The following is an 18571-nucleotide window of genomic DNA, read 5'->3' as shown; positions in this document are numbered from 1 at the left end:
AAGCGGCGTGGCTCTGTCAAGCGTCGTGGCTCTGTCAAGCGTCTTGGCTATGTCAAACGTCTTGGCTCTGTCAAGCGCCGTGGCTCTGTCAGGCGTCGTGGCTCTGTCAAGCGTCATAGTTCTGTCAAACTTCGTTGCTCTGCCAAGCGTCGTGGCTCTGTCAAGCGTCATGGCTATCTCAAACATCGTTTTTATGTCAAGCCTTGGCTCTGTCAAGCGTCCTGGCTTTGTCAAGCGTCGTGGCTCTGTCAAGCGTCCTGGCTATGTCAAGCGTCGTAGCTCTGTCAAGCGTCGTGGCTCTGTCAAGCGGACTGCACAGGCTAATCTAGGACAACACTTGACGCACATGCATTAAGCCCATTTTTCTCAGAACGCGACTCATTTTATGACGAAAGCATTCATGTTCCCATATTGAACCGCGATTGTTTGGAATAATGATCCTAATCAAGCATATTTGTTTTGTAAATATTTCCTTAATTACCATCTCTACGGTATCAGGTTTGGTATGAATCGCATACGTATTACCTATGTATGTGACACCATATTGAAGTCTTGTCTAAGTACATGTTTAAACAGCATAGCAAGCCTAAAGTTAAATGACTTGTGTATGGACTCAAAATGACCGTTTCACAGATTTTGGCATGTATTGTAGTGTATCATTAAATGCTTTATATTAATTAATGTAAACATTTGATCTAAAAAGCTTCTGTTTAAAATCAAGAAAGAAACAAAAAAGTAACCCTCCACTGGGCTCAAACCACTGACCTCTGACGTTAAAGTCTAATGCTTAGACCACTCGGCCATCCGTTCTCATACAATGAATGATGTATTTTATACTTTATATAAGCAATCCTCGTAGTGTCACAAAATAAATATAACGACAACAACAGAACTCCCCAGATTATTCAGTCGTTTCGCGTTGCAACAATTTAAAATTTTCAGGTTTTTAAATCGTCAAAAGATGCATAAAATGTATATTTCAGAGCATGGTAAATGCTCAGTATTACTGTTTCCTCACAAAAATCATAACTTAAACGAAAATTTACGAATCTGAAACATTTCTTTTTAATTTTGTCAATTAACTAAAACGTGAAAAAGTCCCTTTAAAATGCATTTCTGAATTACGTTAGTATTAAATAAAATATTGTAGAAATCGCTCCTACTGGACATTGTTTTTCAAATCAAAACAACATACGGACGCATCGCTTTTGAGAAACAATATACATGTATCATAACCCATTTATGCCTAGTGGACTCTCGCATCCATCTAAATTGAATCAATTTATTTCCAAAATCAGGCATGTCTAGTATATTTATTTCTATATTTAGAATACTTCTTACGGAAATTCCATTAAGCAAACAGCGCAGACCCAGATGAGACGCCGCATGATGCGGCGTCTCATATGGTTCTACGCTGTTTGCAAAGGCCTTTTTTCTAGACGTGAGGCATAAATGGGTTAAAGTCATGCGCCAGCTTAGGGATGCCTTGTACTTTGATTGTTGTTAAACTTATGATAAAGTATTTCCTCGTAAACTAATGATGATCGTGTCGAAACACAAAAAGACATTGACTTTTGCAGTCGTTTCTGCCAAATATCGTTTTATGTTATATATCTGTTTTGCTTCTACTACCGGTATAGCATGTTTCTTAATTTCGAACTTTTAAAGACATTGAAATGATAAAGTTGGTAAGGACATTCAATGTAATGTGAATAGGACTTATCTAACTTTATAGGTCATGTATGGTTTTAGAAGTTGGTTTAATAAACCCAAATCAGTCTGTTAAAACCCAAATGAAGACCGATGCGGAATATCATGTCCTTACTTTTGGTCTTATCATGTGTTTTTCAGATACACCGGACTCAGCATGTATTCTTCTACGAGATAAACGAAACTTTTATAAACGTATCTGTTTCAATAATCTACTAGTTTTAAATGAACCGAACAAACTCTTGTCACGTGGTTGAATTAGGTGAGTGGTTATGACATACGACCCATTGTCGCATGACGCGGCTCATAGACCAGCGCTATTATGACAATATTGCATCACTCAAACCAATAGCGCTACTCGAAGGAGCCTGGATGTACATGTGATTGGCATCAATATTTTTTTGTTGCTTACCGGTATATTTCGTGATGTTCCATTCACAATTCTTTGGTTTCCTAAATCTGTAAAATCATTTTAACCTCGCTCTGGAAAAATCGGGCTTAATGCATATGCGTTAAGTGTCGTCTCAGATTAGCCTGTGCAGTCCACACCGACTAATCAGGGGCGACACTGTCCGCTTTCAGACCTAGTTAAGTCATATGGTTCAGATTTAGCTTTGATTTCAACCGATTCCTATTTCGGATTCAATGTTGAATGAAAGACATGTTGTTGTTTTTTTTTTCAAACCTTCATGTTACATTTAATCGTAAATGTTTTACACCTGTATTTAGTATTTATTCAGATGAGACCATCTCATGGTGAAAAAAGAATGCTTAACTGCTTCTTGTTAATTGCTTTTGCTCAATAAACATTTGAAAAAAAAATGCGTGCCAATTTCGTTGTAGCAGATATCAATCTTGAGAGTAGCGACTGCTTGATTACTTCTTGACATTCGCTTTTTGATCTATATGCAATTCGTATTTGTGCTCAAAAAGTGAATGTTGCTGACAACCGCTTTGAAATATTTACATTTATACCGTTTGAAATACAGACATGTCGAGAACATCTTTTTAAGAAATTAATATAAATTTAAATAACCAGTTATGAATTTAAATGACATGTTCATGATGCAATATTCTGAACGACATTTAACCATGTGCATCGGGAGTTAGAAAAGGATATGGGTATAAACAATATATACATATATTTATACCATATATTTATACATGTACTCACATTTGTGTTAATAAGACCTTGTAAAACATTGATCTGCCAATGCCAAAGAAATCGAAATTAAAAAAATCGACCGGTTCTTTCAATCGGGAAACTAACAAAGCTAACAATGGGAAAACAATCCTTAATGCATGCTTTTAAAGTATACTTCCAGATAACCATGTGCAGTTACCGCTTTTATGGAATGTTTCGTTTTAAGGAAATCTCCTATAAACGAAAATCTATTCTATGAGGAAAGTGTCGTCCCTGATAAATCTGTGTGGGCTGCACAGGCTAATCCGGGACGACATTTTAAGCACATGCATTATGCCCCGTATTCACAAAACGCGGCTTATATATTAAGTTATAAAGGCAATCAACTAAGCGACAACGGTGCTTACATGTGTTCACATAAAATAAATATTTGTTTGAATAGAACTGAATTTCTTCAACAGATTAACATGACGAAAGAGACTCATTGGTAAACAACATCCGTTCAAACTTAAAAGTCGATTGGTCGATAACACTTTCGTAGTCTTATAACATATGGAGCGAACACCATAAACTGATCTTGAAAACAACATTCGCAAAGTGCGCTTTATTGATAGTATATGCTATGCTAGTATGCAATGCGTACACAGAAAAAAGAAACGCCGTTAACATTAAAATATATTGTACGATATATGCCGCGAAATTTCAACGTATGTTTAATTCTGAGAGGTAAAGATACTTTCGCATCTGCTGAACGTACTGTTTGAGATCTCATACATGCGAGAGGGAGTGACAAGGTCCATCAACACTACAGGTCCAAAAACTACCGTCACTGCAGCAAGCCTTCCCGGATCGTTCACCTGTAAAACAACGATATGAGCCTTGCTCTGGGAAAGCAGAGACGACACGTTCCGCCTTGACTTGATTTTCGCTAAGAATAGACCTTTTTTAGCGAAAAATTCCGTAAAAGCGAAAAGTGTCGTCCCTGATAAGTCTGTGCGGACTGCACAGGCTAATCTGAAATAACTCTTTACGCACATGCATTAAGCCCATTTTTCGCAGAACGGGGTTTATTTACATTGATCACCGTTTTCAACAGTAAACAAGTCATATCGTGGCGGCCAGTTAACATAACTTTTAATTGGCTAGCTGATTTCCAATTACTTAGTACTAGTGGTGAGTTGATTAATCAGATCGTCGACGCGTCATCGACGAATCGCTGCTGACGTGACGATGACCATGAAAATTTAGAGTCGACGAAATTTTGACGATTTTTATACCGCACGGATCATTCGATATATATGTTTTTTGTGTGCAAAAGTTTAAATCTTTAAAAATATACTTTAAGCACTCAGTCCCTAGCATATTCAGCTCAATTTTTTTATAATAACAATAGTGCAGTAAGGTTCAATATTTCAGCTAATCAATAACATTATAAAACAACCCCTTTAAACCTATCAGCGATCTTAATACGGATGTGTATAGCAGCTATAGCCAATTCATTCAAGATGTCGGTCAGAGAAGAATTTGTTACCTTTCCATGTCAAAAAACTATTATCATAACGTCCATATTTAAGTAGATATTTTCATATTCTTCTGATAATGATCATACAAGTTTTTCTAATAATAATCTTTATTACTCTTCACTCTGTACAAGATTTGTTGTAGTCATTGGGGTTTAAGCCATTTTCACACAGTACGTAACATTGCAGCCACAATATTTCAAACACAAAGCAATATTTTTAAGCATGTATTCATTATTAAATCACAAAACACATAAGGAATAGTCATGATAAAGTTCTTTTTGATAAAATATAGTAATATAATGTTAATATCAACAAAAACATTGGTTAAATATTAAAAACTTAATTTTTTGTTAAAAAAGCTGATTAATTGATTAATCGCTGATTATGGCCTACGATTAATCGACTCCGTTTGGGGAACCGATTCCAATCACTTAGTACAAAAGTTAGTACACATGCTTTTATCAGATCTGTTAACTGCCTACTTGAATCAGGGGTATGGGGAGAATGGTCGTATATATATGAACACATCACTTGCGAATGTAAATGTTCGTCAAAACATTAAAAAGCAAAAAGCAAAACAGTTTTGAGATGTTCACTGCTTGCTACTACACCACTTGTACAGTACAGGTGGCATATGACATAATGTTAAGAAAGGTATAAAAACTGACCACAACTTGGTAGATCTCCTTCTTGTGTCCAGTTTTTATTATGGCGTCAATGCAGCATTTTGTGATGTTGTACAGTTTCACGTTCTTGCCAAAACGTGACGTCACGAGGAGTTCTACAATGGAAGAATGACGTCATAGACAGAGATAAAGTGGGCGGAACGGTTTCTTACGCGTTCTGACCCAAATCGTTCAGTTAGCAAAATCTTTAAATCATGAATTTGATTTCTTAGTGACGCGGAATAGTAATGACACACCATCACCGGAATATTTAATAACTATGTTGTGAATACTGCCACCTCCACACATGAATTGTATAATGTAAATAAGAATTGTACGTACGCTTCCGTTTGGTCAAGATACACACTCGTGTATCGACTACTCGACCCGGAAACACGATGCCGACGTCCATCTTTTCAAGGTCAAACAAGTAAAACTTATCGTAAATTTCCATGATCACTGATCTGTTGTCTCCTTCGTAAAACCTCATGTTTGCATTGCAGGCCACCTCCTGATGAGTATAACGTTTGCAAGTATGACGCACGATATTTTGTTATTTTTGAAAAATTTACTTAATTGGACTGTTTTGTAATCAAATTAATTATAAACGTATCTTAAGTATCGAATAATTTTCAGGGGGAATGGAACATTTTACAAAAATATGGACGTTTTAAGTGTAGAAAGAATAATTACATAACAGAAACTCAATAAAAATATTTGAAAACAATTAATTAATGGGTTATTTATATGAGCCGCGTTCTGGGAAAGACTGGGCTTAACGCATTGCGTACAGTGTGCAGTCCGCAGAGGCTAATCAGGGACGACAGTTTTCACACTGAAATTTCGTAAAAAAGAGACTTTATTTTAACGAAAAAAATCAACAAACGTGGAAAGTGTCGTTCCTGATGAGCTTGTGCGGACTGCACAGGCTAATCTGAGACGACAATGTACGCACGTGCGTGAACCCTACTTTTCCCAGACAGCGCAGTAGCCACGCTGAGGCACACCGAGGCAGTTGCCTCGGCTAAAATTTGCAGAGCAATGTTGAAATTACAAGAAAAAAAAACACAATTTGTGTCAAAGAATAAAATCTATATAAGAAATTGAGGAAATTTAATGGATTTAAGGCACTATGATATTCACAAACACATAGTATCATTGAGTACTATTGGTTCATGTTCAGGCAGATAATTATTTTATTTTAATAACTTCAATTGATGCCAAATTGCTCAGCAAAATGATTCTGAAAATCCGTATATTAAACAAAGCGTCGCAATGTACACTTCGATGTTACAATCATTGTGGACATCGGAACGTACCGAGCGAGGATCGGGTGTTGTTCGGACAGGTCTGGGTCTATTTTTGATCTAAACACACTTCGGGTGGTTGGCGTTTTCGCCTTTATTGGAATTCTCCTCTTTATGGCCGGCGATGAGTTTAAGGTGGTAAGAATCTTTGTTTACATTAGAAATTTTAAATTATGATATCCCGCGTATTAAACTTTTTTTGATATAAAGAAGTTCAAGTCTTTTCTTTTTATGGTTGTTACTGGTAGAGTCGTGGGTTCTGTTTGATTCGTGGGTATAGAAATCGCGCGAAATCTCGCGATAGAACGTTCGCACATGATGCAGTTCGTTACGGAAAAATGTTTTGACACGGTCACCATTTTTTCCGATAAAAAATGCGTCAAAAACAAGTAAATAGTGTAATTCATCATAACTTGATAGGTCCTTATGAAGTATTTCCTCATTTATGTAGTGTTCATATAGTGTTTCAAAGTAACACAAAATTGTTAACTTATGAGTATTTATCATGCTACATCGTCTGTTGACATTTTTTCACAAGAAATTAACCTGTCCTGCAAGGTCAGTTTAAAGGCTATTTATAGCATGCAAATCTTGAAATTCTGGCAGCCAATCAGAACCCACGAATCAACCGGAAGCTTATTTTAATGATGGTAGTCAATCGTGATACATCGGCTATCTCGGATTCCTCCGTAAGATAGGCCTCGTGGCTAACGGTCGCCATATTGCCTTGTTTTACTACTTTACTACCCAAAAGGTTGTCAGTCTATTGTTATGAGGCTGTATACGATGCGCGTTGAACTAGCGCCAAACTTTTTACCGAAACTTTGATATTAAGAGCACTATTAACGTTCATTTGTGTTGCATTTTGACCTATTATCCAAGTGATTTACTTTTCCATTATTATTTAATCACCCTATCATCCAATTTTTAAGATGAAATGACGGTGTTTACAAAACCAACCAAACCGAAAGTGAAACTGGATGCATTACGTTTCGCGATGTAAACATTAAATATTTGTTCAGTTTGAGGAAGCGAATCGATAATAGACGTTGGAATATGTATGCAATACAGACTATCATTGCCGATTGTAGTACTGGCTAAAAAAAATACCTTTTATGACAGGTCATGTATAGAACGTTAATCAAATAGTGACCATAAATCACTACAAATGTCTGCGTTGTTCATTAATATAATTAATGCACGTTTCTGATATAATTGCCTGTATCTAGTTGTAATTTCCATGATATTGATATAAATAAACGTTTTTGTCATAAATTAACATAACATGTTTTATTTTTATCATTTAGGGAATAATAATTGTATCATTGTCATCATTAAATATTCTGAAAATAATCTAAATTATCATGATTACTTTAAAGTAGAATTTTTAAATTGTACTCATTATTTTTAATGAATTTCCACATTTGCTTGATTCGAAATAAAATGTATTAATAAGGGTTTCAGTTGTTAGTTTTAACCCATTTTTAGTTCGATTGAATTTAAATTACTAACTGCGTACATGTATGTGAAATGCTCTTGAGTTCGTTTCCTGGGCCTAGAACCAGTACTTGGGTGTCTCTTGGAGATTTCTTAAGAATGCTCCCACACTGGGGATCAAACCAGTGACCTCCAGATCATTAGGTGGACATCAGCGACCTTTAATTAGTAATTTACTTTAGTATTGCAGCATTATATAATATAATGTTGCTACATATTTTTGGAAAATGATTAATGTGCAGTACTAAATAAATCTAAATGCATACAATTTTAATTGTGTATATTTTGTGATTATTAGTTACAAATTCCCTTTTTACAGGCATACTGGATTATAAAAGACTGATAAACATAAAATTGACAACTCATCTCCCCAACGATACTAAGTGTGGCTCAGTCTCAGTACAAAAAGCACTTTTCCCTGGCATGTGTATTTATAGTAATTGCATATTTTATAAATCTGACAGCATTTATAAACTGTGTTCATGCAAGCATTAACGCGGTTTCATTTTTTGAGTATTTAAACAAGAGGGCCATGATGGCTCTGTATCGCTCCACTGCTGAAAAAAAAGGCTGAAACTAATTTCTCTGCATGTGCAAATACTTAAATATAGGCCCTAATTAAGCACATGTACACTTTTGTGACCTTCTGGGCTGGGTCAAATTTAACCCCAGGGGCATAATTTGAGCAAACTTTGTAGAGGACTACTATATCTCACTATATACAAAATGTGGTAGCCCTAGGTCCTAGAGTTAAGGACAAGATTATTTTTAAAGTTTTCACAAAATAAGCAAGATATAAGCGTATATAATGTTCAATTTTGTGACATGCGGGTCAGGATCAAATTTGATTGAATAATATGTGTAACCTTTAAGTGTCTTACTAAGCTTGAGACTTTGAGTTTCAGTGCAATCAATCTAAAATAAATTGGTCAAATTAAATAATAATTTGTAAAAAATAAACATTCTGCACAAATTCAATTATTTACTTTACCTGTGTGCATGCATCATTTCAGTCTTGATGGTTAGTGAACCATGTCAAAAGCACCATATCTATGAAACACTTGTATTTTGAATATTGCAATGTTCCACAGAAATGATGCTGATGATAATTCTTCACAATAATGAATTATTAGATATATTTGTAAATTCCATTTCCACCAACAATTCGGTTATTCCACTACCAGTTCACATGCTTCATACACAGTTGAAAATAACACTATTTCACTCAACAACCGTGACACATGTACTCAATTTTTCAACTTTCGCAATTAAAATTGTCTTCTACTGTTATTGTTGTTGTTGTACTTTTGAAAGTAGTTCGAAAGATGGCGACCATTAACCCAGAGATTGATTTATGAAATAAATCGTCTGCTGATCCAGAGTGGATGGTAGTTTGACACTATCAACACAGTCGATTATTTTGATGTTTAAAGACAATAAACATTTGGAAAAAAGCAACACATCTTAAAGAAGAAAGGTTAATAATTATTTTCATTATGATTCATGGTCATATATTTATAACATATTTGTGATGTAACAACTTTATGAAAATTACCCACGACTCAACCAGACTATAGCATAATAGTCAATGAAGTTGATGATAGAACGTTGATGATAGAACTGTCAACTGACAGAAAATGATGACGAAATGCTAAAACAAGATATTGCACACGAAAATTGAAACAATGGCCAAAAACTTTACTGATTTATGTTAAATATTTGTACTCCTCATGATAAGCAATATTCCCTTGTGACGCAATCGGTAAGGCGGCAGACTCTGGATCCATTGCTCACTATTATATTGTCACTGCGTTGGTTCGAATCCCAGTAGGTCCGTGTTTAAGTAAATTCCATTAATGATCCTTTTTATATGTGTTTATGATTGAAAACGCTTTTGATTTATTGCATTTAAATATTTCTTTAAAGAGCCCTATTGTGCTTTCAAGCTCTAAATGGAAAAACAAATCGTCCACGAATTTTTTCACGGTGAACTTGTCTGAACTACAACAGCAAGTTTGCGGAAGCTGATTTGATGTTAACTGAAGAAATAATATTTTGTATTGGTTCTTGTACATGTGAGCGGAGTTTTAGCGCATTGCGAAGGCTTAACACGTGGACATGTTCTACTGTGAAAGAGGAACGGCTTAATGGCATCGCTTTAATGTTTGTGCATAAACACATTCCAGTTGATCGAAAACAAATTCTTCAAATGTGGGATTTGACTGGAGACAGGAGAGCTGAATTAGCGTTCAATAAGATTGACATTTAAAAGTTGAAGAATAATAATACATGTACATGCTAATGAAACATTATTCGCTTAAATGTTTGATAGATCTGTTTCTTCATATTATAAGGAAGATCTATTTTATTTTAGTAAATCAATAATAAATATGTCAAGCACATTATATTATCCATATACATGCTATGGCTTGTATGATAGAGCTGCGTCTCAATTTTTTATTTTTTCTATCTGACTTCAAATGAAGTATATGACTATTTTTCTGTAGTTAAGTTCGTTACATCATTTTCACTTTAAACACCGTTTATGGTACCAGAATATAAAATTGACAATGAACTTGCAGCAATTTTTTAAAAACTTTATTGATACCAAACGGTAATATGTAGCGTCCACGATTCCGATAATTTAGGTATAAAATGTAGTTTAAATGGCCTTTAAAACGCACGTGAGACGTTCTAGGTACAAACAAATTTCAGGGGGGGGGGGCATGCCCCCTAAAAGGACCTAAGATACTGCCTCGGCTTAAATTTGGGTCTGGCTACGGCACTGACAGAACGGGGCTCATATAGACGTCATCATTATATTCATTGAAGCAAATGGGAGCAATACACATACAATTAGCAAAGAGCGAAATAAAACCCGTCGTCTAACAAGTTCTCGGATGGCGCGGTATTCCAGTCTGCCGACATCATACACGCCGACTATGTTGGGCGAGTCCTCTCCCGCACTGCCGGTCACGAACAACGCATCCTGGTGGCCCAGTGGAACACGTCCTGTGGAGACAGACGTTATTGAGGCTACCGGTCATTAAAGAATAATTGTTAGTGTTCCGAATGATATTGCGGTGTATTTTACTTGATAGCGAAACCATTAATATTTCCTAAAAACAATAATGTGTAACATTAAACATTTAACTAATATAATTGTTATGGTGGTCCGCCGGAAAACACTTTCTGTGTAAACAGACTTTATTGAGGCTAATTAAAGAATAATTGTTAGTTTTCTTAATGCTATTGCGGTGTATTTTTACTTTATAGCGAGGCCATTGAAATGTTTTTTTTTCTCTGCGCACACCGTCCCCGTTGTTGTTTTATTGAATAATATGTGTAACCTTTAACTAATATAATTTTTAAGTTATATAATAAGCAAATACGTTTCTCTGAAATATTTCTTTACAACAAAAATAAATATAAATATGCTGTATGTTATTAAAGTCGCGAATCAAGAGGACTAAAAACATGCGCTAAAAATAACTTGAACTTAATAAAATATAATAAATGACGTTAAAATTGAAACGAAACCGGGAACGAAACAGCCCTAAAATAAGTAAAATATAATTATATATGAGCCGCACTCTGCGAAAAAAGAGTTTAATGCATGTGCGAAAAGTGTTGTCCAAGATCGGTTTGTGAATCTGCACAGGCTAATTACGGACGACACTTTTCGCTTGAATAGAAATTTTCGTTTAAAGGAAGTCTCTTCTAAAGTAAAACCCAGTTTAAGCGACAACTGTCGTTCCTGGTTCGCCTGTGCGGACTGCATAATCTAATCTGGGTTGACACGTAACGCAAATGCATTAATTCTCGTTTTACCAGAATATTTTTTATATTTTATATATTTTTTTAATTATCGCTAGTTACTCGATTTGGCCTGCCGATCTGTGGCACTCTTTTTGTCCCGGGATCGATCCCACACCCTGAATTTGTTATCTTTTGCAATCGTTACCACCGTTACCATGTCAACAGTGCGCGCGCCTTTCAGATCATTTGTGTGTTCCAGACGATCTTTCTCCTGTCGCGAAGAGCGGTGCACGATGCCGTGAAAATATGCCACATCTTGTAATCGTAATCGTTGATACAGGCCGAACCATGAGTAGTTGAATAAATATCATTTGTGTTCTTAACCAAAGTCATAGTATTTATTTATGTTATATATGTTATATGTATATATTTTTTATGTATGTATTTTTGTATTATTTTGTATTATTTATTTAATAAATGTTATAAGTTTATTTTTAAACGAAGAACTGAAATTATTTACGTTACTTGTGTTTGTAAGCCTTCTGAATCGTTACTGCATGTAAAGATTTTACATGGATAAAGATTTGTGTAAAACCCCGAACAAAGGAAGAATTTCTTGCAGTGTGGCAGTGTTATGAAATTCGAGGGATCCGTAGCTTATATAGTAGATAAATCTGCCGTCGATAGAGAAGTTTATACTGCGGATGCAGAGACCAGGACCGTACCCAGGATTTTTTTTACTGGGGGGCCCAACCGGGGAGGGTTTGGGAGGGGTCCCCCCCTCCATATATGTATATACTTTTTTTTAATTTGGCACTTTGCAAGGTGAATTTTAATGCTTATAAAAAACTTATTTTGTGATATGAATTAATGGAATATAACAAGTAAATCAGCACATTTCGGAAGTCTTTAACTTTAAACATTGGTGTGAATTCACAACAATATTAAAAGCTTTAGATTTCCGAAACTTACCGGTTTAAACTGACGATTATCCACATCAACTCTCGTATTGCTTCCACCATTTTTTTCCACAATTCAATAACGTCACAGGTTTTTTTAAATTTGATTTTTGGGAAAGACCTTGTCATTTTTGAGAAAAAAATGCGCGAAACGCCTAATTTTTTTGGGAAATAATGAAAGTCTTAAATAATCAATTTAACATATTTTACTGTTTTCAAACAAATTCAAGGAAAGAGATAATTTAATTATACAATATTTTTCTACACTGGATCAGGTTAACTTCTATAATGAGATCGATTTGTTGTTTCAATTTTCATTTTTTTACCAATGAGCCATTAATAGGTTGATATTACTCAATTCTCGGTACTCAATTATTTTAAATACTGAATTCTGCCAAATTCTTATCTCTTGCTCGGCAAATTTATGAATCTGTTTTTCTTTTAAACAAACATGTTAACTATCTTATCGTAGTCTTTTTCAGTGATTTCCTTTCAAAAATTATAAATACTCAGTTTAAATACCTTTGTCAGTGTTTTTGTTCCGGTTCAAATTCAGGGCCCTATTCTCAATGCAAAAAGTATATATTGGGACCTAAAAATTCCCAATAAAAGGTTTAAAAAAAAACTTTTAGAAGGGAAAAATACGTCAAGGGCCTTCTCAAAGAAGAAAAAAACTTGCGACGGCAATTATCAGACCAAAGTCTACGAACTCCTGTAGCAGTTGCTTCCATTCGCTGCACGTATGAAAATACATGTTACATCACCATCGATAGATGAAGCATTCATGATCACAATGGGGGACTGATCGGGGAAGTGTGTACAAGGCGATAAGAACACATTGCCTTGAGGCTTATCTCGATTGGCGAGCGTTTATCCCCTTGTTTATCAGGGACAATAAAACATAGCTGCTCTTTTGTTTTGAGGGAAAGTATACTGTGGGCCCTTGCCGAGAAAAAATTGCAGTGGGCCGATTATTAAAAAAAAAATCATAGTTCGACAGCCAGCTGGGGGGCCGGGGCCCCTGGGCCCATGGCCTGGGTACGGGCCTGGAGACTATAGTCGGCTAAAAGAAAGAAACTTATACAAAGGAGCCTTGCTCTGGGAAAACTGGCTTTATGACTGTGCGTTAAGTATCGTCCTTATTCGTCTGTGCAGTCCGGACACGCTGATCAGGGACGACACTTCCGCCTAAATTGGATTTTCTTTAAAGGAAAAATACCATAAAGCGGAATGTGTCGTCCCTAATTAGTCTGTTCAGACTGCACAAGCTTATCTGGGACCGCACTTTACGTACAAGCAAGAAGACCCGATTTCCAATAGAAAGTCTCTAAAACATTCTTTATCTAAGTCAATACTTGTATACATATATAGTCTGTTCGGACTGGTCACGCTTATCTGGGACTACACTTTACGTACTAGCAAGAAGACTTCACAGTCTTATCTGGGACCACACTTTACGAACTAGCAAGAAGACTTCACAGTCTTATCTGGCACCACACTTTACGAACTAGCAAGAAGACTGCACAGTCTTATCTGGCACCACACTTTACGAACTAGCAAGAAGACTTCACAGTCTTATCTGGCACCACACTTTACGTACTAGCAAGAAGACTTTACAGTCTTATCTGGCACCACACTTTACGAACTAGCAAGAGGACTTCACAGTCTTATCTGGGACCACACTTTACGAACTAGCAAGAAGACTTCACAGTCTTATCTGGCACCACACTTTACGAACTAGCAAGAAGACTTTACAGTCTTATCTGGGACCACACTTTACGAACTAGCAAGAAGACTTCACAGTCTTATCTGGCACCACACTTTACGTACTAGCAAGAAGACTTTACAGTCTTATCTGGGACCACACTTTACGAACTAGCAATAAGACTTCACAGTCTTATCTGGCACCACACTTTACGTACTAGCAAGAAGACTTTACAGTCTTATCTGGGACCACACTTTACGTACTAGCAAGAAGACTTTACAGTCTTATCTGGGACCACACTTTACGTACTAGCAAGAAGACTTTACAGTCTTATCTGGCACCACACTTTACGTACTAGCAAGAAGACTTTACAGTCTTATCTGGGACTACACTTTACGTACTAGCAAGAAGACTTCACAGTCTTATCTGGGACCACACTTTACGAACTAGCAAGAAGAGTTCACAGTCTTATCTGGGACCACACTTAAAGTACTAGCAAGAAGACTTCACAGTCTTATCTGGGACCACACTTTACGTACTAGCAAGAAGACTTCACAGTCTTATCTGGGACCACACTTTACGAACTAGCAAGAAGACTTCACAGTCTTATCTGGGACCACACTTTACGTACTAGCAAGAAGACTTTACAGTCTTTTCTGGGACCACACTTTACGTACTAGCAAGAAGACTTTACAGTCTTATCTGGCACCACACTTTACGTACTAGCAAGAAGACTTTACAGTCTTATCTGGGACCACACTTTACGCACTAGCAAGAGGACTTCACAGTCTTATCTGGCACCAAACTTAACACACAAGCAAGAAGAACCGTTTTCCCATAGCGAGTCTCTAATACATTCTTTATCTTAGCAAATACTTGTATACATATATAGTCTGTGCGGACTGCACACGCTTAACTGGGACCACACTTTACGCTGTTACCAAATCGCCGTTGAGTAGCGGTATGTCCATACATTGTTTACCTGCAAACAGGAATGCGATAATGAAGGTTATATAATCTTTTTTATTAAAACCATATAACATCGGAAACTTTTGTCAGTTGAATCGATTCCATTTCATAGCAAGACCAACGTATTAATGTCTTTTGAGATGATTCTAAGAGCGCACCTTGAGCGGGGATTTAACAAGGGGTAATCCGGTCGCAAACGAACAAACTATCGACTGCATCATTGCAACCGTATAAGAGTTGAATGCAACTGCAGCGTGCAAACTACCATTTTTTTGCAATTACCGGTAATCGTGATATGTTTGTATGTTTTAGTTGTGTCTTTTTTTATATAAAAAAGTAAATAATAATAATAATTTCATGCCTGTTAAGATTTATGGAGTTTAATTGCTAATTTTAAATGTGGAAGATACATTTTAAATACCGGTATGCATTTTACATTTTAAGTATATATTTTCTCTGAGAGGTGGAATGACGTTGTGTTTATGAATTTACAGCGAATCAGAACTGATTGTTGATAAAATTATCCGACATTCGTTGCTATTTTATTTCATATAATTTATTCGCCCCGAAAATTCGTGAGTAACCTCCAACACCGTTGAATAACAATAGATTGTTTGAAAAGAAACTCGTGACAAGTTCTATCCTAGTATATAGATAAAGTCATTTTCGGCTTGGCCTAATTATTGTGTTGATGTTCTGTTTGTTTGTAAAAATATGTTAATTGATGATTTATGATAAGAACACATTTTAATATTTCAAAGGCTAGCAAAATACAAATAAACATGCATACATACACAATCAAAAATATATATTTCAAATTTTAAATATAGAGTTTTTTATTGGTAATGCTCACCTGTTTGCAGACCTTTTACTTTTATTACGTTGCCAAATTTTATGGCGATCCACTCATCGCCATGACAAAACGCGACCTTTCTAGACTGACCTTTACCCGTCACATTGCGTAGCAACCGTGGGGGTCGACCTTGATGTTCCAGATTTTGATCTCCTCCAACGACCCGCAGACTAAAGAAGGTCAAGCGTTAATAATCTCTCTATATGAGACCATCTTGTTTAGCGTTTCACGTTTGTTTACATTTTAGAACCAATTTATTTTGGTTTCGTTTCTGTAGATGACTGTGAATTATTTCATTTTTCATCACACCATTAAACGGTAAATACCGACCTCTCTCGTGCAATATTTGTTTCATCGTAATGGAAATATGTGGCCTCGATTACGCTTATATATGTTGATAAAGAAAGTTCAAAACTGTAATAAAATATCCACTCTTACAATTTATACATGTCGAAAATTGCGAAACTAAAAACGTTAATTCAGTTTCGTAAACCCGCCCAAAAAAAGGCAACTCTTTTATAAAGTTAAGCCATAACGTATAATGCACCTGTGATTACATAATGTCCATATGACGTAATCGTCATCATGTAAATTTCGGACGTGTGCACGTGGATGCCGTGAAGCAGTTGACCCCCGGGACGCTCCAGGATGTTGACATCGGGCTCGAACCACACTTTTGAGCTATATTCACGTAAGCGCTGCTTGAACTCGGCTGTTGTCTGAAACAAAACACTGCATTGAGCCGCGTCATGCGAATATGGGTCGTATGCCGATTGCGCACTCTGGTCAGGAGTTACTTTGTCCTCTTTAAAGTCACGCGATATTTCGTGATGTCAATAGCAGACATGGTAGCTCCTGATCCGACTGAATGAATGCGCAGGATGGCCTGGGGCTTCGCTGACCACATACGGCAAAAGAACAGTGTTCGCATGAAGCGGCTCAATTCATACAGAACTTTTAAGAAAACACTTTTCGGTGATTTTCCTTGTTAAATGCCTGTATACATATAACGTATTATAACATCAAACAGCATATTTTGATTATTTTTGGTGAAAAAGAGTGTTCCACTTGTATGCGCGGGTTTTTTTAAGTAATAACGATATTTGAATAGCAGATCTCTTATTCAATGATCTATTATTCAAGTGCTACCGGAGATGTAAAAAAATGATTTTGTATTCTTGTTTTACCTTAATGTATGTTTATAAATATGCGTCTTGTTCTGGGAAAACTGGGCTTAACGCATGTAAATAAACTGCCGTCCCAGATTAGCCAGAACAGTCAGAAACTTTCCGCTTATATGGAATGTTTCGTTAAAAAGAAGTCTCTTCTAAACGCAAATCCAGTTTCGGCGAAAAGTGTCGTCCCTGATTAGAATGTGTGGACTGCACAGGGTAATCTGGGACAACACTTTGCGCACATGCATTAAGACCAGTTTTCTTGAAACGAGGCTCATATCAGTCCTATTTCAAACCTCGTTGTCCTCCAGGCGCCCTAGAAGCTGAGGCATGAACTGAACCGGATCCATCTGCAGCCCCTTCCGGGAGAACAAAAGCGCCTCCAGAATGCACTTGATCAGGGGGTTCCCCGGGAATGCCGCTTTGGCCGCCGTGAAGTCGTCTAAAAGCGCCCTGGGATAACCGCGAGAAACATGCGTGAAAAACATACTTTAAGACGCGTTTGGCTCATGTTCCAGTGTTAGTACAAGAGACAGTGTTTTGTTTACTTTGAAAAATATACTTTTATCTATGTCAGATGTTTTTTAACGAAAAGCTAAAAATGTTACTGAGCAAAGTTTACTTACTTATTCGTTGAAAGCTATACATAATGTTCACATAAAAAACTCAAACAATCTAAATTAAAGTGAGACTGCACGATTTTTATATGTGTTAAATTGATAAAAAAATATGTAAGAATAACACGAAATAGGCAAGAAAAATGATACTTTGAAGACGAATTTCATAAAATGCAGCATAGACAAATTAGCGCCCCGAGCCGATTGTGACGAAGATATTTCGTACATATTTTCCTACAATAGCCGAAGCATTCGTCTTTTCATTAGGGTCGGAGTTAGTGTTCGTGTGTCGTATGAATAGATATCGTTGCAGGAAATTAAAATGATCCTTAAAATAAAATTGTGTCTTTGTGTCGTATGAACGAATCTGAACTAAAACTAAATTTAGATTCACATCGTACATGCATGATATACATGCTGGCGAATTCGACTCCCGAGATTCGACTGTACAGACATTTTCGATTTCAGAATTAAATATCTGGCTTATTTCGCATTTTTCAACACATGTTCTTCTTAACTTTTATTTTAATTTATGTAAATTAATAAATATTTGACAAAATCGTGCAGTCTCACTTTAACGTGTATTTAAACAGGTAAAAAGTCATTTTATCAGTCTACAATTACATCAGGTAACTAAGTCCGCATACACTAGTTACAGTGGTAGCAATGACAGTAAACGACAACTAAA

At 36.2% G+C, this 18571-nt stretch overlaps 1 protein-coding gene across 1 annotated transcript; it reads right to left on the bottom strand.

Annotated features, from left to right (window-relative positions):
• Window positions 1-3567: 3567 nt before the first annotated feature.
• Window positions 3568-17754, bottom strand: LOC127866367 (uncharacterized). Its single transcript, XM_052406887.1, has 6 exons — window positions 17563-17754; window positions 16639-16810; window positions 10737-10858; window positions 5385-5553; window positions 5046-5158; window positions 3568-3711 (listed from the first exon to the last, which is right to left on the bottom strand). The coding sequence occupies exons 1-6, from the start codon at window positions 17752-17754 to the stop codon at window positions 3568-3570; spliced, it is 912 nt and encodes a 303-aa protein (XP_052262847.1).
• Window positions 17755-18571: the final 817 nt, after the last annotated feature.

This window comes from Dreissena polymorpha, chromosome 1 (genome assembly GCF_020536995.1).
Source record: "Dreissena polymorpha isolate Duluth1 chromosome 1, UMN_Dpol_1.0, whole genome shotgun sequence".
NCBI lineage: Eukaryota > Metazoa > Mollusca > Bivalvia > Myida > Dreissenidae > Dreissena > Dreissena polymorpha.
The sequence above is the reverse complement of the archived record's forward strand: the minus strand, read 5'-3'. Positions and strand labels throughout refer to the sequence as shown.